This window comes from Corvus kubaryi, unplaced genomic scaffold, assembly GCF_017639235.1.
Source record: "Corvus kubaryi isolate FWS band 111438036 unplaced genomic scaffold, C.kubaryi_AGA036_p1.0 37232, whole genome shotgun sequence".
Taxonomy (NCBI): Eukaryota; Metazoa; Chordata; class Aves; order Passeriformes; family Corvidae; genus Corvus; species Corvus kubaryi.
The window spans coordinates 1,771,662-1,799,315 of NW_024581066.1; the positions used below are offsets into that span (position 1 = coordinate 1,771,662).

The window sequence follows — 27,654 nt, forward strand, 5'->3', positions numbered from 1 at the left end:
TTGTACATGGACATAATGCCTGCTTCAGCTGCTTTAGGTTTGGTATAGAAGGTGTTGTGACCCAGTCTTAGAGTGCAGTCTTGTGTCAGAGTTATGTCACACAGCCCTTTGCAGCTCAGCTTTCTGACTCTTACTGTGTAGGATTCTGTTCTTTTCTTGCTAAATAACCCAATCTGTTTCCACCCTAACTTCACTGGCCACACTCAAGCCATCCTTGCTGATGTGTGTAGGAAACTGGGGCAGGATCTTAAGACTGGGAGCTGTCTGCTGAAAGCTGCTTTGCTTCATTTGGTACAAAAATTTGCAAAATACAGTACAAAGCCTTGTCTGTGGCCTGCAATTTCTGTCTTCAGGAAATAATAAAGAATGCTTTATTAAAGAATGCAACTGCTTTAAGGGAAAGCTACAAAAACATTTTGCTTTGTTGTTGGTTGGTTGTTGGTTTTAAAATCTTTCCCTCCACTTCCTTATTTTATCTTCTTTCCACTCTTCTTCTGCCTTTATGGACAGGCTGACCCTGAGAATTAGGGATTATCTGCTAGGCTGGCAAATTCAGCTCCTTCCCAAGCCACTCTCATAATTCTCACTGTCTCTCTGAGGATCACTCAAGCAAGCAGGTGTGAAGAGAAGTACTGGTGAGAAGGTGTGAAGAGAGGGAAGACTTGCAGTAACAAAGATGCTTTGGCACAAATAGTTATGATCTTTTCCTGCTTGGTTCATTTCTTCCTAAACACCCAGATCCCTGAACTGTGTATTCTCTGGACAGCATGTCACTTAATTATTTTTCACTGGATGGAAAAAAACTACGATTCCACTATATTAAAAATAGAGCTGCAAATGGGCTTGGTTTGATCTCTGTGGTGTCTGAGGCAGAGGAACAAGATTAATTCCTGCAATTAGATGTTAATTGATGTCTGAGCATGTCTATTCCTAGAAACAGCAAGACCACGTATAGCATAACCAGCACCATTAAAACAGCATCGCCTTCCCTCTGTGCTCAGCAAGTGCAGAGAGGGAGAAGGGGAGAGCTTGCATCTAAATAGAGCAGTGGGGGATGCAGTGAAATGAGCAGAAACTTGTGATGAGGAAGAGGGAGTGCAGCCTCCTCGGCTGGTTGTGATCTGGTGGTTAAATGCACAGGGTATTACAGGAGAACTGTGGCTTTGTTTGCTGAACCTACATGTGCTTTATTTTCATTTCTTTGCTGGTCAAGTCTGCTTGAGATTCACATCATAAGCAGCTACAAACGTTTATTACAAAGTGATGAAATATGTAATAAAGAAAAGAAGAAAAAAAAAACCCAGAAATTTTCTTTGGCCTTTGGAAAACCATATACTAACAATTTTGATTAAATGGAATAAGAGGTCATTGAATCTGGTCTTTTACCTACTGTGTGTAACAGCTTCAGCTACATCCATTTCAATAATGAAATTCTGTTCCTGTGCTGCCTGTGCCTTATATATAAAGCACCATGCACTGTATATATTTCATTTTGTTTCCATTTTACAATACAGTAAAAATCTCTTTCAACTAGAATAGATGCTAGCCTTGGATACTGAAGTGCTGAATAGAATAATAAATCCTGTGCATCACTAGCTTGACTTTCATCTAAGAGTCTGAAAAAGCTTTATAAACATCAAGTAATGTTTCCAGCATGCCCATTACAACTGGGGAGTATTACCACTGCTCTGCAGCTATTATTATTATTTTGTATCATTGCATCTGAGGGCCCCAATCAGACTCAAGACTGTACTCTGTATGTAATGAAAAGTTAAGCCCTGTCCCAAAGACCTTTGAACAATTATTGAAAAATAGAGGGATAGAGGCCAGAGTAATGCAGGATAACAGTAGAAGGGAAAAAAAATTTGCAACCTGGGGAGTGACCAGTGTTGGAACAGCATGATCCATCCAACCATTGTCATATATCTTGTGGGCAATACACTGAAGATGAGACCTGAAGAACTTTTCCGGTGACTCTGTAGATTTTACTGTGTGCCTGCTTTTGCATTTAAAGGGCAGCACAGGAAGGGCCTGAGGCACACTTGACTTGATGAGCAATTAAGTTTGCTTCAGCATTAGGACAGAAATCTGTAGAGTGGAGGTAACTGAACTATGAAGATGTGAAGGCTGTTGCATTATGTGAGGTAGTAATGTAAATGGAACCAGTGGGCTGAGGGAAAGAGGAAAATAGTGGCCAGCCCCTTGCCCTAACAGAGCTGACAGACAGAATGTGGATAGACCTCACTGTCCCAACACCTTGTGATAATCTCAGCTTTGTATTTCTGTTTCCAGACATGCTTAATAAGGAATTTGCAGCAGCAAAAGGAAAGCACAAAGACTGTGCCAGCATACGTAGAATATTGTATTGTACAGCCTGGTCACCTGTGGCCAAACCAATTAAATCACAGCAGGTGTGGAGTGAGCTGTTCTGTTGATCTTACAACTACAGAAGCTGTTTTAGGAAGCAGTGTCTGGCATGTTGAGGCTGTGCAGTGATTCTGTGTCACTCAGGATTACCCTTGCATTCTTTGTGTAGTCTAGCAAGTGGGGCTTTCACTAGTGTTTTGGGGGAAGGAAGAACTTCCTTCTGGCATTTCCTCCTAGCCCAGTGCCAGTTAACACCTGGGGCTGTGGGGACAGTGCTTAGCTCAGAGCACCCCCTACATGGACAGTTAAGGGGGGTGAAGTGCATCTAAACTATCTATGGCATGGTCTCTTCATTGCTAAGCTGATAAAAAATATGCTGAATGTCTCTCAACTTACAGCTCCTCTACTGAAGCAAAATTGCAGAGCTAACAGGGATTTTATACTTTCCATCTTGGGTCTCTCAAGATGCAGAGTCTGAGGAGCATCTACAGCAGAGTTGTTCATTTCATCCTGAGATGTGTTCTCCCACTTCAGAGATGCTCATGCCCAGTTCTTACCAAGAGCAGAGATCACACCTCTGACTGCTCCCAGCTGTTGAGTACAGAAAACACCTGGGAGAGTGTGATTGCTGTGTGCAGCTGCTATTGGCCTGGACCCCTCCTTGCTTAGTCTCCCCCTGTGACCCCACCTCTGTTTTTCTCATTTTCACCGATCACCTGGCTGTTCATGGTAAAGCTGGAGCAGAATTTGCTTCACAGTCCAAATCTAGACAGCAGTCTGCTTTTTTTTGAGTAGATTGTCTCTACTGTCTGTCTCCTTTCAGCGGTTCAGACAGGTCCAGGTCATCCCTGATACAAGAGTACAGATGTGCAGAAAGCTGTACCATTGAAAGGACAGCTGTCGGTAGAATATAAGCACCTGTGTTAACAACAAACCAGGAGAACCATCAGAGCCCTCACACTGCTTCTGCCAACCAGACTGTGGGATCCCAGATGCTTCTTAGGTACACACTGCTTCTCCCATCTCAACATCACCCAGGACTCCCACAGGCTTCCTTTGTGCCACAAGTGCAGCTCGTGCTCCCACAGTGCTGGGGACAGCTCGTTAGCTCAGGTTTGTTAGCCTGGGCCCCTCTGCCATTCCACACCATTCCTGCTGGCAAACCTTGCTGCAGAGTTCAGCCTCAGTGCCTGCAGCCAGTGGGGTGGGCACAACATGAACCTGAGGTCTTTGTACTCTTCCTCTGTATCATCAGTGGGCTGGGGTGGCTGCTGTGTTGGAGAGCTGGGGTTCATGAATCCTGGGCAGTGAATCTCTGCCTCTATTGTGTAAAATGTGCATGCTTGAGAAACTCCTCTTGTGAAGTCTCTGCTCCTTGCATTCTGCCATGTTATCCCTGGCTTTTATCTAGAATTCCAAAGACTTTGTGATCTAGGGAGATGTCTTCCAACGCAAGGATAATGGACCACGATATAAACATGAGGCTGTGCCTTGAATGTTTTAAGTCAGGCTGACCTGGAAATACTGGCTGTTGGATCTTTCTCTTCCTGACAGTGACCTTCCAGAAAGCTATTTGATCTGTGTGGGACTTGCACAGGTGAACGAAAAGAGGGATGACTGTTTGGGTAACAGCCCTTTAACATCAGTAAATGTGGTATTCCTTTTGTGTGTCTTGTTGTCCCATTCTAGTACACGACTCCCTGTTGGGCTGTAGTATCTGTGTCCCGTTCTGATGCAGTGGGATTTCACAACCATTTTAGTACCAGACTGTTGTCACAAGCAGTGCGGTATCTTGCAGCTGCTGGTCTTTTTGAAGATGTCACAGGAGTTGAGGATCCAGCTCAAAGACCATCAGTCAAGGCTGGAAAGAAGACACTCTGACTGTGCAGATCAGAGTAATATTTTGCTTGGCATGCTGGCCATCTGCCATGGGCTGTGATTCTGCTAACTTTTGTGAGATAATGCAGGTTCAAATCTGGTCAGTCCTTAGGTGGGAGAATGCGACGGGAAAAGCTTGTGCTGCAAGGAGTGTAGTCCTTTGATGGAGGAGGAAGCATTCCTCTCTCCTCAAGGGCAGACAGCACTTTGCTGTGATAACAGGGGATGTTGTCCTTCTGGAAGTGCCATCATTCATGCACTACATGAAAATTGCATCTGGTTTATGCTGCAGTTAAAAACTTCCCAAGGCAGTGAAAATCTTATTCTGCATGGCCTGTTCAAATTTCCATGTAAACAATGTCAGTGCTGCCTCCCTAAATCTACATTCCTGTGATAACAAATGTTTGAGGTACTGTGTGTGAAGGACTGTGTTTGCAAGAGGAGGAGAATGCATGTGAAGAATTACTGAAGTGCTGGTGATGGATGGTATCTTAGTACAAGATTTTAAGCTAGGCTATGTGGAAGTGGTTTTACTTTGCATTTGCAATGGGTTAAGGGCACACCATGGCCTTGGCTACTGCTGCTCAATGGACAAGCTCTGATCCACTGTACACCACAGTAACTCAATCACTTGCAGCTCCATTTGGAATGGAGACAGAAATCTCATTTGAAAATGATTGGGTTTTTTCATGCCGAAGAAATGTGCAGTGTTCCCAGCATGCTCAGAGGGGTAGTGATGAATCTCTGTTTAATCCACACATTTGATGATTTTCCTGTGTGAAAAGGATTGGGCTTTGTTTACCTCTGTGTAGGCAACTCAGTAGGAAAAGAGTGCTCTTCATATTAGAGATTTCCTTTTTTGAAAGAACAAATTGTTTGTGATTGGGGCTCTTCGTAATTGAGGCTACATCGAGCAGTAAAATTTCAGTAGTAGACTGACTGTTTGGATTTTTCTAGTGTTAAGGATAATGAGATGTTCTGATGCCTTATATCATCTCCAAAGGGCAGATCTCTGATGCTTGTGGCATTCTAAATGCCACGTGAAGCATTTCAGTGCTCTGATCAGGAATTGTTTGGCACCAAGGCTTTGCGTGGGATTTCTAACACTTCTTTGTTGCATTTAGACTTCAGCTTGACTGCAGAAAATCTTAGCAAATACTTCTGATGATATATTAGCATTTTTGCTGCCTTTTAAAATCTGAGATGAAAAAGATAGTAATGAGCCATCTAATCTGTGCAGTACTTGCTCTCCCTTTCTTACTTGCAAGAGGAACTGCTCTTTTTTCCTCTTGCCACTAATTGACTTGATCTTCTCTTTATGCTGCTGAAGTTAAGATGCTGCTAAGCTCTTGCATCAAGGAGGAAAAATGGCATGTACAAGGTAGGTCAGCTCAGCTACTGCTGAGAAATAGGTACTAATTACACTGATTTCTCATCTGCATCTTGAATGACAGAATTGCTTGAGAGACAGAGGATGGGGGGCCCAAGATTAACCATTGTAACCAAACTTCCCTTTGAATGGAAAACCTTCTGGGTAATTGTTTTTACCTGCTGGGGTGCCTGTTTTACAAAGCCATTAAATGATTCCAAATGAGAGAAAAGAGCCTAGCCAACATAAGCCATCTCAGATGTCTTCTTTGGGTTGTGGGGAGATAAGATCTTTATCTTTCTTATCAGAAAAGAAAGGTGCTGCATTGCTGTAATTAATAAAAGAAGATAAATCTATTTTTGCTATTCAGAAAGCACTTAGGGTCAGCATCTGACATTGACTGACTTGCAGGGTTTGATTTTAGACTTCTGGAATTCTGATCTCAGTGGAAAGGTATTGGAGAAGACAGAAATGGAACAAATTAGGAACCAAAGCCTTCCCCATGTTAACTAATTGAATATATCTATAAACACTGGACAACCTCACAATTGCTGCTGAAGCTGTTGCATGTGACAGCTATGGAAATTCTCAAACCATAGATATAAAACCTTGGCAGCTGAAAAAGGAAGGTGTAAAAAGGGAGAGCATTTTAAAAGATTTTGGATTACAGGCTCACACACCTCATTTAAAAACAAACAAACATAACAATAGAGCTGTTATGCAAACGGTGTCCCTCTCATTCCTGCACAGTGTCGTCAACATGTTCCCTTTACATTCTACATTGAAGAGCAGCCATTCAGAATGAGCTGAGCCACTGGACAGGTTTTCAGGCCATCTGTCAAACAGTGCTCAGCTGCCCATCACTGGAGACCCGGAGTCACCTCTGGGCTCATGCAGACCTGCTGTTATCTCAGTTTCTCTATTACTGTCATTTATTGATATCAAGACATGGAGGTTATGGAAGATACTATTTACATGACTAAAATAAATGCTACCTTATTGGCACCTGCCTTCTGTCTGGATTTTTCTTTGTAAAAGGAAGAATATGGTCTTCATAGCTCTTCATGGCATATTTTTAAGTTGCCCACCAAATCTGACAACAAAAGTCCAGGTTTAATACTCTGAATTAAATTTAGCAAGCTTATTTTTCCCAGCTTTCCTGTTTATTCTAAATGACTTTTTGGTTCTTCTTGGCTGCATGAAATTCATTATCTAGGGTGTACTGTAGTAATGCAGGTTGGGCACATCAGTTGAGCTGTCCTAGTTCTTGTACACAGTTCTTGTTTTTTGATTTGTTTAGCAGATGCAGGTGGTACCAGATGCAGGGCTTGTGCAGCTGCTTAGTTTGTTCCCTTTGTTTCTCGTGGGGTGTGTTGTAGTGGAGTAGCAGTGAGGAAGAGCTGCCTGTGTGTCTTGCAGCTGCTACACGAGGGTGAAACACTGTTGGAAGTACTTGTACTTTCTCTTGGGGGTGGCAGGGGGAAAAGCTGTTCTCAGTTAGAAAACCTTTAGGAGGAAAGATCAGCAACATGGGTAGGGAAACTCCAAGAGAGAGAGAGAGTCCCTCTCTTTTTCCATAAGGACAGGGTGATGAGAAAGGGAGAATGTGCTCTGAAACTCTTTTATTGACTGCCTTACCAAGCAAATCTCAGGTTTTATCTGTTTGAAGAGAGGCCTTATTTTAGAGCCTAATAAACTAGAACATCTCCTGGTTTAGAGATTGAGAGCTTCTTGGTGTACTTTGATGTGCTTATCTGAAAGAAAAGGTGGGGAGTTGTTCCACATGAAAACTCAAGCTATTTCAGGGTTCTGTCACAGCCTGTTTTTCTTCTCTCTTTCTACTTTAATTGGACAAATGGAAAATAATGAAGAAGGTACATAGAACAGGCTACCTGGATCAATAAAAATGTCAGTTTGGCTGCATCAATGTAATAGACAGGGCTAATGTCATTTGGCTAAATAAATGAGTATGTTTTGTGCAGCATTGTGGTTGTCTAGAGTGCTTTAAAAGCAAAGATAACAACAGAGCTCAGCAGCTGGCGATCAGCATGGCCTGGTGATCTTAGAGCAGAAGAGACTTTGTCCAGTTTTTAGCAGGAAAGTGTCTTTATGCCAAAGCACTGGCCCTGCTGAGGCCAGAGGAGGGCCATGAGGCTCAGCAGGGCAAGGCTGGGCATGGTTTACCTGATAAATGGCAATTCTGCCAAATATAAGAAACAACCCGAGGTTTTGCTGAAGTCTGGCCAGTGTTGCTGCTGCTGTCTTTGTGGCATTGTGGCAGTAGTGTGGCAGTAGAGGTGTTGAGCACTGTATGGATATTAAATCTGCAGTCAGGAGATCTCAGCACTGGACATGTCTAAGACCCACAGATTAAACTGGTGGCAAGGATTGAACCAGACTTGATGTAGACAAGTAGAGCCTAACACTGCTGGTCAGGTTTGCAAGCCAGCTTGAGCAATGCCTTTGCAGGGCAAGCACTGCGCACTGAGGAGTGCCCCAGTGAAGGTCAGAACTGCTTTTGCATCTGTGGGGAGTGGAGGGATGGTGAGTGCCACCACAGCTACCCACAGTTTGCTGTGCCCTCAGGGTGGCTGCCTCTCTCCTGGCATGAGACCCCCTTGTTGCTATAAAGAAGTGTTTCTTCTTCTGCTCGCTTTATTTCCCACAGCACTTGAGCAGAATTCCATATACCATAGTGTTGTACCACAGCTGCATAAAGCTGTGCATTTAATTGCAGTCCACAGAACTGTTATTAGCAAACTAAAACCCTTTATGAAAGGTGACGTCGTGTCACTTAGTCTTTGCTGCCTAAAGAGATGGCAGAAAATGCATTTTCATGGCACTTGATATTTGCTGGGGTTTTTTGAAGTTGTGTTAGCCCAGAAATTTACAGAAGTCTTGTGCAATTTCTGTGATGCTGCAGCATTCCCAGAGAGGTTTTCTTTAAATACCAGTGGAAGAAGGAGGAATCTTAATGGTCAGGATAATAATCAGGAACTGCTGGTTTATCTAGGAACTAGTTTCATTCCAGCCAGATACCAGTTGTTTTCATAGTTATTTGGTCACTTAATTCTCAGGTTTAGTTCTCAGCTGTGAAATGTTGGCAGTTCAATACATTTTGTCCACTTACTAATAAATATAGATGTGAAATTGGCGTGCTACCAAAGACCTGATCTGTGGGAGAGGTAGCCATGTGAGATGGGGAGAATTTCTACTTTCAAGGCTGCTAAAACAGAAAATGAAAGGAAAGTCCTTTAAATCCTACCCTTCAGGTTCTGGGTCAACAGTGTTCATGTTCTTCTTCAGGAGCCACATACTGACTATTTGTATTTAGGGTCACACACTTATTTTACTTTCTCCTACACCCAGGCTATTCTGAAATGAATACTGACAGACAGCCTCTGAATAGCCTGTATGTAGCACTTTTATGCAAGTATTTCAGTGCTTTACAAATTGGATTGCACAGTTTGATCCCTTTCCTAAAGGGCAAATACCTCTGGGAGGAAACTGATACATTTACAACACCACAAGCAAAATCAAACACCCTCTTAGTGTGACAAAGAGGAGAACAGTACTCCAGCTAACCTTAGGAAACTTGAATGACTTGTAAGAACTCCGTGTAATGTAGAGCCCAGTCACCATGGCTAGTGACCTGTCCTTTCAGTAATCTTCCATGTCTATTTGTTTTTCATTTCTTGTGAAAATGAAATACTGAGTCAAAGCATTAGTTCAGCATGGAGCCAGGTATTTTATGTCGCACCTTGACATTGTGCAGTCACTGATGCAGGGCTCAGCTTGAGCAGAGAATGAAACTGTGGCAGAGAGATTTACTGTTTCCATTCCTGAGGAACAGTCTTGTACCCAGAGGTTGGGTTACTGACTAAAACTTGCTTCAGCATCCCAAGTGATAAAATGGGCACTGTCAGCTCACTAAACAGAGGCTGGTTCTTGCCAATTTTTACAAACAGCAAAGCAACTTCCCTTGTTGTGTGTCAGGAGGACATTCCACCCAAGTTTTGCATCCGATGCCACCCCCACCAAACTTTCCAGTACCATCAAATACTGAGCCACCACTGCAACTTCGGACAAGAGCTGGTGGGATGTCAGGAGGAGGCTTGTGTACAACATGTGTGTCCCTTCACTGACCTTTGCTTGACAGATGTTCAGGACCAGAAACAAGGTTTGGAGAATGGGGAGAGGGAAGGCTTCAAAATGGCCTTCAGCAGTCCAAAGTGGCACAGGGTGTTCTGCTCTTTTTCCTTCCTCTTTGACGACTTTTGGTCAAGCATTTGCCAGAGTGTTGATCTGCCACTTGTCTGAGAACCTGGGTGGATGTTGTTACAGAGGAGCTCTTAAGCCCTTCCTACTGCTGGAGAAGAAGGTGTGCAGGATACAGGCAAGGCATGGCCAAGTGATGTAGGGGCAGAACATGGAGCTCATGCAGGGGGTGCCTCGTGAGCTCCAGCACTGCACAGTCACTGTACTGACAGTATCAGTATCTTACCCATGGCTGCCCTTCTGTCCTGCCTGTCTACCAAAGTCAGGGCAGGAATGTCACAGTGACTTCTCTCCACAGTAGCAGGGGGTTGAACCCTTTTCGCTGCACAGAGGCTGGTGTACTGGTCTCAGCCTGGCCTGGCCAATCTGAACTCCTTGATGCTGCCTATGAATTTGGAGTGACGAGGGACTCGTATGGTGATCACACCAGGGATGGCATTTCTTTTACTGTTTTGGCATAGTCCATGGGAAAGCACAGAAATGGAATTTGATTCTTCTACATGGGTTGGTGTGGACTTTAACTCAGTATCAGAGCTGGCTACCACATTGAGCTGAATTTGGGATAAGTGGATACTTCAGACCCCAGTATTCTCTCTCCTTGCCAAATTACATGAACTAATTGCTGAAGTGCCTGCAGGTGAAGGTTGCATAGTCTGTCATCTCTGATGAAATAATGCCTGTGTGAGACACCCCTGTGAGTGTCGTAGGCCCACCGCAACTGTGGAATGTGACTGGGTTTCATATTCTCAAGAAGGAAAGATCCTTTTTATTTTGGGCATGGTATGTGCAGTGTTTAAGTCTTAGTTGGCTTGGCACTTCACCAAAACAAAGACATTTGTTACACTTCTCCATAAGACCTATGTGCCAGCAGAGAAGTAAAACAAAAGATGGTTAGAGCAGCATCCTGTAAACCCGTTATCTCTTGCAAACCTTTGAAGTTCTGCCGCCTTCATGGATTGTGAGAGTTGGCATGCAAAGCCTGTACTTCTATTTGTGTGGCTGTGCTGGCACAGACGGGACCCCAGTAGTCACGGACAATTTGTATGGAACAGAAGCATGGCATCTCCTCTGGCTGGAGAGAGTGAGTCACTTTTCACTGAGGCTTTTTTTAAACTGAAGACTGTTTACCTGGCAGCTCCCAATTAACATGCTGATGAAATCTGTGCAGGAAGTTTATGCAGGTCCCTTGGAAAAATTTGTAACTTTAAATTTGCCTGTTTTTTCTATATTTAGGGGATCAACCCTTTAGACACGTGCCCAAAAATAAAGGACAAAAGCTAGACATTCTAAGGCTTAGTCCTTTCATTCTTCTCACACACTTTGGAGTAGCAGTTATCTAGCAATGGAATTACACAGTATCCACAAACTGTAGCTCACAGTTAAGCTCTCTCAAACAGAAAATTACACCAAGAAATCCATAAACAGTAAGAACAGCAAGGGTCAGACTGTCTTACCGTGAAGAATTATATGGTGCGGGAAGCCTATTGCCTTTTGGTTTTTTCTGCTGTTAATGCCCCAATCTTGGCTCCCATGGAGCTTTCTGAGAAATCAGAAATGTAGTGTTGTATTCGAAATGCTTTCAGTATTAGAATTCTATTTTGCTATGCTTTACACAGAACTGTGTAATCCTTATAGTAGATATTTAACTCTGATATGTTTTATCTGTGGACTGCTCTCAAAATGATTGATCCTCCTTGCCTTTACTCTGGAAAGATGCTGAACATTGACTGAGGGAAACTGATCTGTGTTGATGTTAAGTGGCTGAATCAGGGCTGGTGTGAAATAAAAGCATTAATCTCTCTGCCTTGCTGGATGTATGCAGACTGCATAAGGCCTAATATGTTTCACTTCCTGTGGAGTGATTTAAGCCACATAAGCTTTTTGAATTTCCTCACCTACCTTACTGCTACCAGCCAAAAGCTGGTAAGCCACCCCAGAACGCACGATTCCACTGCAGATCAGCACTGTCTTCTTTTAATACATCACATCTCTTCATAAATTATTTTATTGTTTCACAGAACAAACATGGTTAGATAGAGTTTGTACAATGTACATGCTTTACTGCCTTCAGAAACTCATGGTTGATAGTTCTGTGACTCCTGAGATCTCCCAGGGCCTGGGGCAGCAGCACAGAGCACCCCTCCAGCTGCTGAGCCAGGGGACAACTGGCACAGGCAATGCAGCTGAGGCAGCAGACTTGGCTTTACCTTTATTCTCCACACAGAGAACAGCAAAGGCAAGGAACTGCTTCTGTGTCATGGTAAGAAGTCTTGACTTGGGCTTGCTTGACCCGTGGTTTCTACACCAGTCAGATCTGCCTGTTCCAGTAGTTGTTAACACTTGAGCACTGTCTTCATGAAGCTTGGTGTAAAGAAACCAAACAAACCCACAGTATCAGCCACATGCTAAAAATCTTAAATCAATCACTGTGCTTGATGAACGTTTAGCATTACTTGGCAAATGAGTGATAGCTTTGTATTTTATCCACAGAATAACAATATTGGGTTAACAAGAGAAAGAATTAAAGCAGAACAAACAGACAAGTTTTTATTCTTGGTCTGGATGGATATTTGGTACTTGGAGAGGTGCTATCAAACACTGCCTGCGTATCTCCAGTGGCTGCAGTATCAAGCTAGCCTAAGGTTCCTCAGATTGAGAAAGTCCAGAGTTAAGAGCAAGGAAAAAGGGGTTTGAACTGGAAGTAGAATACAGCCTTAATGTTATTTGCTACAGTGTAGTAAGGCAGCTCTAGGAGTTTCGTATACTAAACAACAGCAGTCATTTAACATTTAAAAATTAATGTTTTCATTACAGATGGCAATACAAGCCCCAGCACCTTTAGATACGTGATCATCTTTACTGTTATGCTGTCTTCACAGAGACTGTCTCTGAACCGGACAATTTGATGTAGGAGTGGGCATCATAGTCAATGAGGGAGAATTTGTAAAAGGGATGATGGAGGAAAGCCTACAGAAATCAGCAAATAAAGAAATGAAGGCTGGCAGAGGTGCTGAAAAAGGCTGATAAATAGATATTTACTGGATAGTAAGTTTCAAATAGCACGTATTTACCTGCTCCCACTAATTTAGCAGGAGTTGCTGCCTCAGAGGCAAAGTATTTCTATTAAAGTGGCAGCTGGAATACAATCAGCATCACCTTGCTGATCCTGCACACGTGCACACTCCCGTCATCCCTCAGAGCTCTGTGCCCACAGGACAGCAGGGCACATGCTGTGGAGAAAGATCAGAACTGCTGGCAGTCACTCAAACCTCCTGCGTGCTCAGGGGGGTTGTTTTTAGTGGAATTGCAAATGAACATCATGGTGGTTCCAGGACCAAGTCTATAGTGGTTGATAATGATTTAACTACAGCTACTATTAAACAGGCAGACTGAGATATGGGGACAAGCTGCATCTCCCCAGAAGACAAGCCAGACAAGGACTGATAATACACATGTGGGTGTGCAGGAAGTGAAAGCTGGCTTTTTCCAGCAGCATCATTCTGCTACAGCCATTTGATGTCCCAGGAGATGTATGTGTATATGGGTCCATGTACAGGAAATACATGTGGAACTATTATTTTTGACAAGACCTGAGACCAAACAGTCAAAAGGAGAAAACAAGGGGTATACAGAGAGACTTAAAACCAGATGTATAGCTGTAGAATTTGTAACTAACTGCTGCTTGCCTGGTGAGTATTTCTATCTATACAAATGTTGGGGTGGGTGTGTGTAACAAAGGGCAAAGTCTGCTTCCAGACAGGACAAAGGGCACACCTCTGGCTGCTGTGCACATGACAGACTACCCAAAGGAGGATTCATGCAAAGCTGATACAGGTGGATCAGGTAAAACATTTCCAGGTAGCCATGCTTTTAACACTCTAGTGTGGACAAGAGTTTTGGTGACCAACAGTGATTAATTTTCTTTTTAACCTACTAGAGCTCATCATCTTCCTCATGCTGCTGCTAAATGCAGTGTGTTAAAGGACTTCTCTTGAAACTGGTGTAGCTGAAGCTTTCAGGAATCTAAAGCAAATGTAAACACTGCAAAAGGAGGAGGTGGGGGAAAAAAAGACATTATCGCTAGAATGAATTTAGCTCAGCTTTAGCTCAGACTCTTTCCTCCCTCCTCCAAGAGTCTTGCATTTATTTGCTCCTTTGAAAAGTGGAGAGATGAGACTGAGCATTTCAGGAGTCAACAATGAACCTTTCATTGAGCTGGCTTAAAGCAGCAGTGCTGATCATGCAGGCCCCTTTCAAAGGAAGATACAATGCTGTGCTTTTCTTTATTTTTTAGGATTTTTAAAGGATTAGCTCTTTGCTTCAAAGAGATCCTAAACAATCAAAGGGGGGAAAAATATCTCAAAATTTTCAAGTGTTTCTTCCAAGAGCTCTAAGGAGAGCTCTATTCTGCATCTCTGATATGGAGGATAACTTCAATACTTTGCCTTCACAGATATCAACTTTTTTTTTTTCTTAAAAACCCTTTAGTTAGAATTTGTTTTTCCACCCTCCTTGAGCATGCTGGTAGAGGGAAGGAAGGTGTCTTCTGCAACTCACAGAAGAATAAAGGGGACTAAGCAACAAGGAAAGAGTGGGTGTTACCTGTCTTTTCATGTGAAGGGAGAGCCACAGACAGGAGTAGGTCTCTATAATTTTATTATTACTTACACAGTCACTGCACCGTGCTACAAGTTATTAACTCACAGCATCCTACTGCATGTTACTGGCTTTGCACAAACCTAGCAGAAAGGAACATTCTGCTTACGGTTAAACCATTGCCATCAACACTTGCTACTATGTGAAGAACAAAACCCTTTTGTTAGAGGATGCAGTCATCATCACCATCTTTAAAAACTATATATAATTTCAGTAATCTCTTCCTAATGCTTCAGATGCATGTATTGAATTTGAAATCATTTACAGTTAGTCTTAAAAAGTTCTGCTTGGTTTTCTTCCAAAGAAAATAGCAGCATATTGCAAAATAGGAAGGTCCAGTAGCAAAATATGTAGTTATTACTAAATAATCCATCAAAAATGTTTTCTTATTATGATGGTCCTGTTTCCTTTCTTTGCATATAATGTCTGTTGCAGAATTGACTCAGACAAACTCTACACAGGTATAGTCACAAAGCAAAATGGTTTTCTGTAGTACTAAGTCAAAAAAGTTGTTGCTGTTAGGCAAGTAATTATCTGCCTCTTTTCTATGATCTGATCTGACTTCAAGAGAAAGTGGATGTGATCACTAAGCACTTGTCACTTTGCATCCTCTGCCTCCTGTTTTCATGCCTTCTTTTGTCCTGACTCAACTTCAGAGTGTAAGATGAGGCATGCAGAGTTTATGGGAAGGTGTGAGTGAACAGAATCATAGAACTGAAGTTCAAAAACCCCCCAGCCCAACATCCAAAACAGGTAATCATGTCTACATTATGTTTCAGTTAACTGAAGAAATAGCCTGTCACTGCAGTAAAATACAAGGTCATCACTTCTGTAGACCAACATCCATATTTTAATCTGCTTGAACTAACATGCAGGGACTTGCAAGAACAACAAAGTTGATACTTTTTTTTTTTTTTTTTGCTGGTGGGGAAGACTGAAAAGCCAAAAAGAGGAACATTCAAGCAGAACTGCCTTCAAATGCCCAGCTGCACATGCTGACTGCCTCAACAAAAAGGAAAAATGAATGAAGATGAGGAAGAGTCCTTCTCACTGGTGTATTTCAGGACTGTTCTTTAAGAGTGGCTCTTTCCAGCAGCAGTAAAGTTTGTTCTCCAAAACAGCCGCTGATAGTGAGAAGTAAAGCCCACTACTGCACCGGTTCACCATGTAAAATGTGCACTGCAACTACTTTTGAACAGTTTAATCTTATGCACTCTTTTTTCACTGTGGTCCTTTGTGTAGTGAAGTATGTACAGATACAGTCTTAACTAAGCGTAATCTTATGAACTGGTTACACTAAAACTACATCCTTACACAGCAGCTCCTGCCACCACAGCTTTTGTGTTGAACCACACGTGTTATTTTTGTTCTTTATGCAGAATTCTCATCAGGTATTTGAGTAATGAGATAAACATCTGGTGCCACTAAATACAGTTCATTGTAAACAGTGCAGTCTTAAATGCTTCCATTGGTTTTCTAGGCATAAAGGCTTCCAGGAGAATATGAATTTATTTCCCGCCTGAACTGGCTACAAGCTCGTTGTTACATTAAGGGATTACTTTGCTTAGACTTTCTCTTGGCCGTTCCTCTGATGACTGACAATATCAGTAACTACAATACAACAAAGAGAATATTACTACAGTTTGTTAGGGCACTTAACTGTCTACACATCAACGGTGAGGACAAGTGCTGTCAGATATTTCACTGGCATACGTCTTGGAGTCTGTTGTAAAATCTGTACTCTTATGACACAGTTAGTATCAGTTTACCTCCCTGGTGAGTTTTTGTACTGAAATAATCACTGTAGGATTTAAAAAAAAGTTATTTTATCCCCTAGAGATTTATATCTAAATTGTAACATAAGCACAGAAGGAACTGCTGATTACAGAATGAACAACACAGTGAGTACAAAGCTAAATATAAAGAGGACATTGTATTCACTAGGCCAGGGGATTACAATTTATTCAAAAGAAAAGTCATGCAAAATTCAAGTTTTGAATGTGTTTATCACCTGCCATTGAGTTGATAAAAGCAGATAATATCATTTTTGGATTGCTGGAATTGCACCAGGACTCTTTTCTGTGTGTTGCCTGGAGAGTACTGAAGAGAGTTCATGTTCTCAGGTACCTCACGTTACAGATGTGCTGCTGCTCAGTCAAGACACAGAGCTGCTTTGAAACAGAAAGAGGTACACAGCAACATTCCCAGGCAATTCTTATTTTACCTTGGAGCCCTAGCTCGCACCTAGTCATAGGTTTGAAACTGGATGAAAAGGCAGAGCTGTTTTATGTAACTTACCTTTACTAGAACACAGCCATCTTGTTCAAGAATCATGCACGATTTTATAACTGAAAGTACCACATGAATTTGAGGGAAAAAATGGGTGTATGTGTCCCATGAATCAGGCACAATTTCGATTCCGAACAATTTTCAAAATTGTTTTAAAATTATTAGTTTTACATTCTCTCTCCCTCTAATATAGTAAATTGTGGGTTTTTAATATTAGCCTTGTGTCTTCAGCATCTAAACTATTAAGAAACAATAGTTATTTCTCTGTTTATCCATTATGAATACAACCCATTCTGATTTGGAATACAGCTACTCTAGGTGAAGCTGTCCAAGTGCATGAAAGAACACTTAAGACATTTTAATGGCAGTGATACAGTGTACAGTATGCATTTGACTTGAGTATGAACAACTTATTCATGTGATTACTGTATCTAACCTCAAAGTTAAATGGACCAAACTGGCTGCAGTAGATTTGCTTACAAAACGAACCCCTGAATTCAAACCCAGCAGAAATACTATCCTTCCCTTCCAAACCTGCAGAAAATCCTGTCCACCCTTCACCAATTGTAAATTCAGCTTGAAGTTACTGACCTAACCTTGGTCTTCTCCCTGTTCATATTTCTTACATGAATTTACAGTAGAAATGGTGCAAAATAGCAAGATCTGTTGGAATAGGCAGAAAGGAATTCAAACTTTAATCTGATTGGTTTAATTTGATTTTAGCATGAGGAAAAAGAATAAAGTTACAAGATTCTTTTAATATTTTCACAATGTTAAACTAAAACTGAGCTCTAGGCTACATGTGTAAGTAAATCTAGAACACAAAAGGGTTAAATAAGATCTTCTTTTAAGATACAAGAACTTAAGCTTTCTTTACGTTTAACAAACTTCACAGAACAGATACTGCAAAGGAACAACCCCCTCCCCAACTTTTTGTTTAAAGTGAACATTGTCCATAATTCACATGAACTTTAAGTAGTGTCCTCTCAAGAGCCACCTTGAAACCGTCTGTGCACTTGTAACGAGATTAAAGAGAATATTAAGGAGGAACAAAATAGCATCTTCAGTATTAATGCAGAAAAGTCTTGTGTATCAATCAGAATGCCCATCAAATGCTAGAATAGGATTTTGTAGGAAAGAAAGTGCGTATCACAGCAGCCGCCAAAATCCATGTTTTTCTTAAACTCCTCACGGCAAATGTAAATAATATCCTTGGACAGTCCCTCTCACCAGGACCATTTTCTGAAAATGCAGCCCATTACAGAAGCTTTTGCTGCTGGTTTCATATTCTTCAATAAGAACAAGGGAAAAAACCAGCTTGTCTTCCAGAGAGCTTGCATTTATAATGATGGGACACTTCTGACTTGCTTCATGGTTAATTAATGCTAATACAGTCCAATGCCGAGTGTGTGTGTGGAGAGACACATTATATATATATATTTATATATATATATATGTATGTATGTATTCTGGTTTTAATTAGTTGTCTCACTGTTAAGTGTTCCTAACTGGCTACCAAAGTAACAGTATAATTTGGCCTATAAGGAGTTAATTACCTGTAACAAGTAGAATGGAAGATGTCACACATACAAGCTTACTTCACCCCGATGTTTCAGATCTGCCCAGTATTTGAAGATGAGACAGTGTCTTTCCCTCCCTCAGGTCTTCTTACAAATTTACCCACTTGTTAATAACTTACTAATAGACTGAGAAGTTAAAACTCATTCAGGATTAAGCTGGGTGACATCAGTAGGAATCCTTTTACCTGCATAAGCCCTGTGTGCAGCAGGAGACAGCCCGATTACGATATGTTTGCTTTTATGTTTCCAAACTGGCAAAGCTGGTGCAGTTCGGCTCAGCTCAGCATGACACACCGTAACACAGAACCACGGGTCTAACCACGTCCAGAACGTTCTATCCAGGTAATGCTTTTCACATCCACTTGCTATACTTGCTTTGTGGGCAGGGATTTTTGTGGGCGCGTTCAGCTGCATAGAAGGAGGGCTGGTGGAGCCCCTTTGATTATCTCATTGACACTCTGAATGTGAGGAACACAAACTCATTCTGACAAAGGGTGTTTGTTTGACAGGTTGTTCCCCAATACTGTTACCGAATTCCGTTTGCTACAAAATGTCCTTTTTTCCCCAATATGTAAGTCTAGCTACAGAAAGTCAGTCTGTAGAATCCAGCCATGGCTACTGTGCTGTGAATTAGCCTTATTTGATCAATTATCAGATACCTGCACTTAGCAAAAGGCAAACAAGAGCCAATCAGGTTTCGGCTGGTGGGAATGGCTGCACTGCTCAAGGTATGTGGAATCTGTTCACACAACGCGTAGAATCTCTGTGGATGCCATGTAAAAAGTATGCACCATTTACTGCTCCAGGATGGAGTTGGCTTTAAAGAGAGATCATAATTTAACAGAGAAGAAAGGAAAAAAAAAAAGAAAAAAAAAAAAACCCTGATAGGTTCTTTATAGTAAGATACATATAAAAATTTTTCATAAGAATCTCTGTCCCCCTTTCTTTTTGGCTTCCTGGGAAGAACCAGAAAGGTGTTCCTACCCCAACAGAATCCCTGATGCTGGTGACACTGCCTAACTCAAAAGCCACACGCGATGAAGGCACGAGTGACCAGTCAGGTCTTCTGGGCTTAAGGAGCTGCAGTTGCCGCTCCAAGTAGTATTTCACCTCCTCAGGATTCAGTAGCAGTGAAGAGGTGAAAGGCTGCACATTAAACAGTTTGTCCGAAAGCCATGTGCATAGCAAACTTTTACACCAGCTTTATACAACTATTTGTTTTAACTCTGCAGCTGGAATGTTTCCAGCATAAGGCTTTTAGAGTGACTCCAGCAATAACAGAAGCCTTTGGATTTTTCTTGCTTTGTTTAAATCCACTAGCCATACTCAAAAATAATATTTCTTCATGTTTTATTTTTATACGGTGGCTAGCAGGCACCTTAGTAACCAGCCAGAGATCGAGTTCAACCACCATCAATCCCTAAACTACAGTACCAGGACGGTTGGCTAAAGAAAGGAAACTGATTGGCTGTAGTCTGAAACTTGCCTAGTACAAGGTGTCTGGCTGACTTTGTCCTAAATAAGGCTAACATTAGTGAACTAAGAGAACAGCATTTGGTTGCAGTCTTGCACTCAGGAACATCCTTCGCCAATACGTTGGCAAGATCTCCCTACTTTCCGATCCAGTTTCACCATTTTCATGATGGCCTCCTCGCGCCCGCGGCCCATGTGGTCGAACGTGCAGTCGTGCTGTTCGGGCAGGCGGTGCAACATGCAGAACACGTAACCTGCCGCAGAGGGAGACAAGAGACACAGTTAGGGACTGCTCAGAGAGCTGGGATCTCACCTGAACCAGAAGTGAGTGATCCCCACCCACCGGAGGGTTACTCAGTTCTCAAAAATTAATGCCAGTTTAAAGCTTTTACTTATCTTCCTTACAGGGTAACAAATATTTGATCATTTACTGCATTTTGTTGAGAATTTATCAACATGATACCAAAGCTCAAGCCATACAAGATTTGTGGGGTCTTTTGCCATCATCTCATCTTATACAGGAAACCTCCACAATCATCTAAGCTAGATATGCCCACATAGTAACAAAGGTAGTGCTTTTGGGTTTTAATCACCTTTGCTGAAATCCTTCCTACTTTTAAGTGGACTTTGTTGTCATTTCTGAAATTCATGCCTGTGGTGCTCTAGGGTGAGCTCCCAAGCAGCTTTTCAAGTCAGAACTGTTAAATTTAAGCACTTTTCTTCCTCCTCACTGCCAGCGTTGGCAGTGACTGCAGGAGGAGTTCACTGCTCCTTCGCTATCCCAGTCTTCAGAAGCTTCTCCCCATGAAGCGTTCTGACACTAACCACAGGGGGGAACAGGCATTTGACACAGGGACCTGTCATGCCACATCACTTTGCTCTGTAGCTGAGAAGATGAGGTTATTGCCTCTTTGTCTAATGCTCCTCAGTGTTACTCAGCTTTCCAGGGAGCACATGACTTAGAAACATGTCAGTACTTTTCCCTGCAGGTGAGGAGGGCATCAGCCACAGCCACCACTTTCTAGTTTACAAAGGAAATCAGCTTTTTTCTTCTTTGTCCCTAATACTTTGTGTAACAGTAAAGAAACTGCCTCCAATTTCCACCTCCAAAATGAACATTAAATAGCAGTAAGTAGCATTAAGATGCTACAGGAGGGAAAAGTCACACAGTTACAGGGCTCACCAGTCCACTGTATGAAAGCAAGTATGGTTCATGTAATATCGCCTGTGCTGGGATATTTTTCCTGCCTGATGGCGCAAAGAGTTACACTCTGCCTCTTACTTGAATGCTTTACATTACTGCTGCTCCTCGAATGCTCAAAAGATATTAAACCCACAAAATTATGACATTTGAGAGATGGAAAAGGATAAAAATGAGTGAGTGAATGATTGAGAGAGTGTTTAGTGCATATCTACAAACACACACATAATATATGAGGGTATGTGTGTGAAGTAATTCAAGTTCCTGGACTCTATAACACATCAGTTGCAAGAGGGAACAACATGCTACCTTTATATTAGAGTGATTGTTAAGAAAACAGAGAAGGAAAAAGTGTCATACATGGAATTATTTTTAAAAAGTGAAGAAAAATTGATTTGTCTTTGCTCTTTGTTTCAGTAGCACCAAGCTATGAAAAGACATGCCTATTATCTGTGGCTGGCTTTGAAACCCAGTTCTAGGAACAAAGCAAAAAAGACAAGTTTTCTGTGTTGGTACATAGGATTCAGAAATATGGATGGAAACTTGCAGATTGAATTGATATGTATCTCACCCCTTGTGATCATTGCCTCTGCTTCAAACTCAATCTGGGTCATACCACACTCAAATGTGACAAAATGTCTTTCCTGAGGTGCCAAAAATGATTGTTACAATGAAAACATCCCTGGACTATAATGCCAATATTGAACAAGCATTTCACTCAGTTCTTTCTCACAGAAAGCAGGGTCTGAAGGCTTCCCTTATTTCCTGAAATAAGATTTCAAATCGCTGAGCCAATGTCCACTGCAGGTACAAGAATACATAAATACCTGACTGGATGAATTCAAAAACCAACTTCATCATCTTGTCTGCAGTGAATGTCTATGAAGCAGATGTAAGACACCCTGGAGATATGGACTGGGCAGGAGGCGTCTCAGTCCCTTCTAGATAAAAATTGGTTTTAAATCTTGATGGTTTTACAGATCCTTTCCAAATGTTTAACAAGCCTATGCAGAAATGCTATCTAATGTTACTGAAAAGAGATCTTGAAAATTTATACAACCTTCTGCACTACTTCAGCAAGACCCTTTTGACAATTCTGTACATCTAGTATGGAAGTATATATGCACCATGATTTATCACTTTTGAATGGGACCTTTCAATTGCTCCATCTCTTCACCTTCTAAAAAGCCTCCTGCAGACCAGCACAGCTTCATGACGTTCCTTTCTACCCTGCCACCCCTAATTCCATCTATCCTGTGCTTTGCCCTATCTTTATTTCATTTTTGAACACCTTTTAGTTCTTTATAGAGCACCTGTTTTCACGCAGGATAATCTGTACTGTATGTTCTATTTATTCCACATGACACATTTTTTTCTGTTTGTTGAGGATTTTTTAATGCATTCTTGAACAGAACTTCAGTAACTGTCCACAGAAGAATGGCAGGTGACTTTCACTTTTCCCAAAGTATGGGAATAGTATTTCTAATTTCAGCAACTAAATGACCTAAACCTGTTATTAATATATATGTATTTAAATATGTACTGCTAATTAGGTAGTATCTAATGAAAGAATACCCAAGCTCATTTTGAATGCTACGAAAATAGTTCTGCATATATTGGCTGATTTATGGAAGGGGGCCTATTCTGGTTGAATTAGCAATGCAGATCTCCTGGAAGTTCCATTTCCAAAAAGAGAATTCAGATCTTTAGTCTCATTGCCACAAATGCTTAAGTCACTAAGAAGATTGGAACTTGTATTTTTGTAGGTTTTATTTAAAATTTAAAGGCCTTTAAAACACTGTTATATAGCAGCTAATTGAGTGACAGTAGTTCTGAACATTTTTTTCATTAGTTCAGAGTGGATATATTCAATTTAAGTTATTACTGCTATATTCACTCCTTGCTTCTTCAGTGGTTTGAAAATCAGAATGGACATCCTGTGGTCTGCACATGCACAAGTGCCTGATGTCATATCAAGGCCATTAGACTTTACAGCAGTTCCATTATTAACTTGTGTGTGCTGGGGCAGAAGGCCGATAGATGCACCTGTATTTTGATCCCTAAAGCCAATCCATATTTAGAGGTGAAACCTTTTCTCCCGAGAACTCTGCTTTTATGGTTATAAAGTAAGTTAGATAAATGAACTCCTGCAGTGTATTTGCTGTTAAGTTCATTATGGGATGGTATCAAATACAGGTTGTCTCCCCTAAAGGAATTTACTGCAGCAATGCTTCTTTTAGCACACTATAACTAAAAGACAAAATAAATAACTTTCTGCTAGGGGAAGGAGCATTGGAAAAGGGAATCCATCTGCCAACTAGTCATCAAGTCATCAACCTAAAACATGCCAGACTTTCACTCCCGGCACAGAAGATTTCAATCTAGTAAATGTAATAATACATCTCACAGCACTGCAAATGTTGTTTTCTGATGTTAGAAGTGAACTATGAATCACCCACTCCTCAGGTCTCTAATGCAAACATCTTGGAAAAACATTATGTAGTGCCTCAAAACATTTGAGCTCCTCTGAGCACCCCAGAAACTTCTTCACAATACATCATAAAAAACTTCACTTCCACTTCATTGCCAGACCAAAAATGGCTAAAGCCATAAAGCAGAGCACCATCCCTGCCTTACAGAGGGGTCACTCAAAGGAAGCCCAAGACTGCACACCAGCAACTATGAAGCGGCTTTCATCATTCCTGAGGAACCTGATGGGAAAGGGATGTTGGAGAGAACAGAAAACAAACCAGGCTTGCATATTCCAGACCAGAGAGCATCACAGACCTACAGTTTGCTGTGTGTGGGTAATGAAAAACAACTGCCTTTTCTTCATTGCTACACTCAAGAGCACTGGTGCATTTTTGAGTTTCTGAAAGCTCAGCCATTCAAGTATCATGCCTGCCATGGAAAGACAAAGCCCTTCATTACCAACTACCATCAATCATCTTAATTGTTCACTCCAGACATTTATGCTTTCATTGCAGGCACCAACTGCTCTGATGATTTAGCCTTCTATACTACAGTGACCCCTTTTGATTCATTCAAAGTAACTCCCACTGGAAGGTAAAAGAAAGTGAAGTCAACGTTACCATAAAACCCTGAGCTTCTGATACTTAAAAATCATCCTACCTGGCCACCAGGATCAGTACTTATCATTTTCATTCCCAAGTCAACAGGAAGAAGTTTGGAACTGTCAGAACTTGCAGCTTACACCATTTCCACATTTAATAAACAAACTATGTTTGTATAGAGACCTATACAAAACCTATTCAAAAGTAGTCCAAGTAATGACACAGACATAATCCTGTGCAGAATTCTGTGCTGTGTGCTTTGACTTCTTCACATCCTTCACAAGATATTTTACCTCTCTTGCAAATTTGAAATTCTAATCAACAGATATTCAAACAGAATTTAAAAATGCCTTGTGACTTAAGAGTTGAAGATGCTGCAAAAATTCTCTACCAAAGGTGCATTATCTAACAGGGTATTGTATGAGTCCTTAAGCAGATTTCTGGCCAAGAACAGATTTTAACATTTCTTTAAACAACGAATATATCTGCAGGCTATAACACAGCACAGCCAAACCAGGCAGATGAGCCAGCAGAGATCATGTGGCTGCAGCACTGTTCAGAACAACTGCACACCATTCACTGAATAATCCCCAAAACAGTATTTATGCATCTCCCCCACCCAACTGGAAAGATGATATAATGTGTTGCAAATTCTATTAACAATAAAACTATTTATAAGGAAGTGTGGGAAGGAAATACTTTCTTGTTTTTTAAAGACATGAAATAGGGAAGAAATGAATGGAAGAGTAGAACAAATAGCTACCAAGATACAAAGCAAGATCCTAAAGGCTTGACTACCTGAGAACTGCAGTATGATCCAGCTTCCTCCCCTGTGTTTTGGAGGTTAACAAAAACCTGCAGTCATAGAAGGATGGGAATGTGCACAGTTCAGCCAGGCAAAGCTTCCAGTGCAGCTCGTATGCACTGTTTTGGCAATATAAATATATTCTAGTCTGCTGATAGCTTATTTTATTCTCATTTAGACGGCTCCATTCGTGCATATACTCTCATTACCTCTCCTCTCTCTTCTGTGGGAATGCTCTGTACTAGCATTGTCAGCTTTCATTACACAATTCAAGGAAATTTCAGTTTTACTGACATATTCTATAAAATCAAACTAAATCCCACCAAGCTAAACAATGAGGTTTTGAAAATAAGTGAACTAAACTCTTCCCCTGTTTCTCTTTCCCAGCTTTGCAAGTGGATTATGATTAATAAGTACTTCAGAATAACTTGGTTGGGAATCTTGTCATTCATTTCCAAGGGAAAAGGGGCGCAAGCCACAGTATGATGAAGCTTTTTAACCAGATAGATGTATTTATTAAAACTCCACAAAACTGAGGCAGTCCTTTCTTTAATTTCCACTCCAAAGTGAGAGGATGGGGACTGTTAACCTCTAGATGCTCAAAGTCAGAAGTCTCTAAGTATCAATTCCTATTGTCTTAAGCACTGCCCTCTCGAGGCATTTCAGTTCCATGATCCTTCACAAACAGCACAGCTGCAAAAGGTTCACAAAACATACAGTAGGATGAAGTGTATTTTTCCTATTATTTTTCTAACCATTTGCTACGATCACTCCAAGTTAGTTTCCAGTATTTTCTTCTTTATATAGATCACTAATACTTAGGACTACCAAAGTGATCAATATCTGAATCAAAAAGGGAAAAGGAAAGAGGTGGTGTAAGACACCTTAGAATGTTTCTTTTACTCTGCCAACTGTCCCTGGGACTGGACGGGCACTCTGGGACTTCCAAACTGCTCTCAGTCAGTGATGATCTCATGTTTCATGCTGGAAGCCGACCGCTCTGTGATATCTCTGGTGCTGCATAAGAGTGCTCAAGAGATCCTACAGATACATTTTATATTTCAACAACTGGGTTTATGCTTAGAAGAAAAAAAGAGAACAAAGAAATTTTTTCCCCTTCCTCCTCTATTTTGCCCTCTGCCACAAAGAGGGTAAAGCAATGTGTATGTATCTGCATTAGAGACAGAAAAAGCATTTGTGGAAAGGACTGCCCAAGAAAAGAATGGAAGAAGTTGTATACAGAAGAGAGAGGACATAATACTGTAACAGCCACTTGCCAGGTATGGTTAAAGATTCTGCAAAAATTCTTTAGACTGCAAGGAAAAGACTTTGTATTTCCAAGTTTAGTCACATATAACCTGTGCTTCAAAGTTGTTTTCTGTCTATTTTCTTTAAGATCATAAGCCTGGGCAGCTGCTTTAGGGAGCACACAAGAGATGCAGTTTGGCACTGTGGAGATCCTGTAAACAAACTACGTTTTATCCCAATTCATGCTGTTACAAATACACTTTCCTACTTATCTTACTACGTGCACAGAAAGCTGTCAAACTATTTTTTCTTACATTAAATGTGACATAAGTTTTGAACAGAGAATTTGTATCACTTGAGGACAGAGCACATGCTGATTTTTTAGGGTGTTTTTTTTTTTTGAATCAACAATTTTTAAGGAGGCTCTACATAAGCCATTATTCTATTCCTTGACTTTGGAACAAAGAAGAACAACTCAAAGTTTCCTCCTGTTTCTTTGAAGACAGTGTATTTGAAGTGGGAAAAATTAAGATATGGCACTCTTCTAGACTCAGTTCTTACTTTTGCTCTAGTGAACACTAACCCCAGAGCAGTATGGAGCATGATTAGGAACAGAACTGAGGTTTTCAGGAAATGATTTCTGAATTTCAGAGAATCCCTAATGAATCAAAGCCACAAATACAGCACATCTACTTTGTAATAGTAAGCTGCCATTAAAAAATGTTTGCTATGGGTCAGGTCTGACTGAGTACTGTAGGTCTCAGTCAGGATTGTGTCTCAGTTCCATCATGTACCAGAAGAAAATCATGGTTAAATCTTTTGATTTGGACCAGATATTTTTCTTGCTGTACTGAACTCACACATTTGAGAGTAAACGCTTCTACATCAGAACTTCTTCACCCACTACAGATTTGTGAGTTAAGGCCAACATCTATTGGGGACAGACTAACAGAGCAACTCAGGGCCAGGATTACTCCCACAGATACACCATGCAATCAATGTTCACTTCCAAACTGCTTCATACCTCAGAGGTCACTGACTCACACAGCGGTGACAATGTCATCTGTAGGCTCCCCTTCTGACCTTACACACTGTCCCTGATTTTTGGTCTCAGTTGCCACCCACAGCGTCAGGCACAAGCAGCAGCTGTGACACCACAAACTGACTCTCCAACCACAACTGCTGGGTTACTGCTCTTGTGAATTCTCTGCAGAACTGGGCTCTGGTCCCAGTTCACCTGTGGTAACAGATGCAACTTCCAAGAAATTAGCATTTTAATTTGTCATGTAGTCTGTCGATATAACTGAAACATTTTTCACCAAAGGCTTGTGCAACTGTTGAAACACAATGGCAAGAAAAAACCCCCCAAACAACCAAAACTGGTTAAACTTTAATTTAACAAGAGACTTTTTAGAGAAACCATTTTGCTCCCAACA

At 41.2% G+C, this 27,654-nt stretch overlaps 1 protein-coding gene and 1 long non-coding RNA gene across 5 annotated transcripts in view; one reads left to right on the forward strand and one right to left on the reverse strand.

Annotated features, from left to right (window-relative positions):
* The window catches only part of LOC121662112, a 29,584-nt gene extending 10,263 nt beyond the window's left edge, over nt 1–19,321 (forward strand). For both annotated transcript variants that reach the window (XR_006015186.1, XR_006015187.1), the window contains exon 2: nt 15,482–19,321. This is a non-coding gene — a long non-coding RNA (uncharacterized LOC121662112). The remainder of the gene's footprint in view (nt 1–15,481) is intronic.
* The window catches only part of ZFAND3 (zinc finger AN1-type containing 3), a 136,167-nt gene continuing 126,036 nt past the window's right edge, over nt 17,524–27,654 (reverse strand). For all 3 annotated transcript variants that reach the window (XM_042022939.1, XM_042022940.1, XM_042022942.1), the window contains exon 7: nt 17,524–20,144. In XM_042022939.1, the coding sequence (XP_041878873.1) occupies nt 19,990–20,144 (155 nt within the window). In that variant the 3' untranslated portion in view covers nt 17,524–19,989. The remainder of the gene's footprint in view (nt 20,145–27,654) is intronic.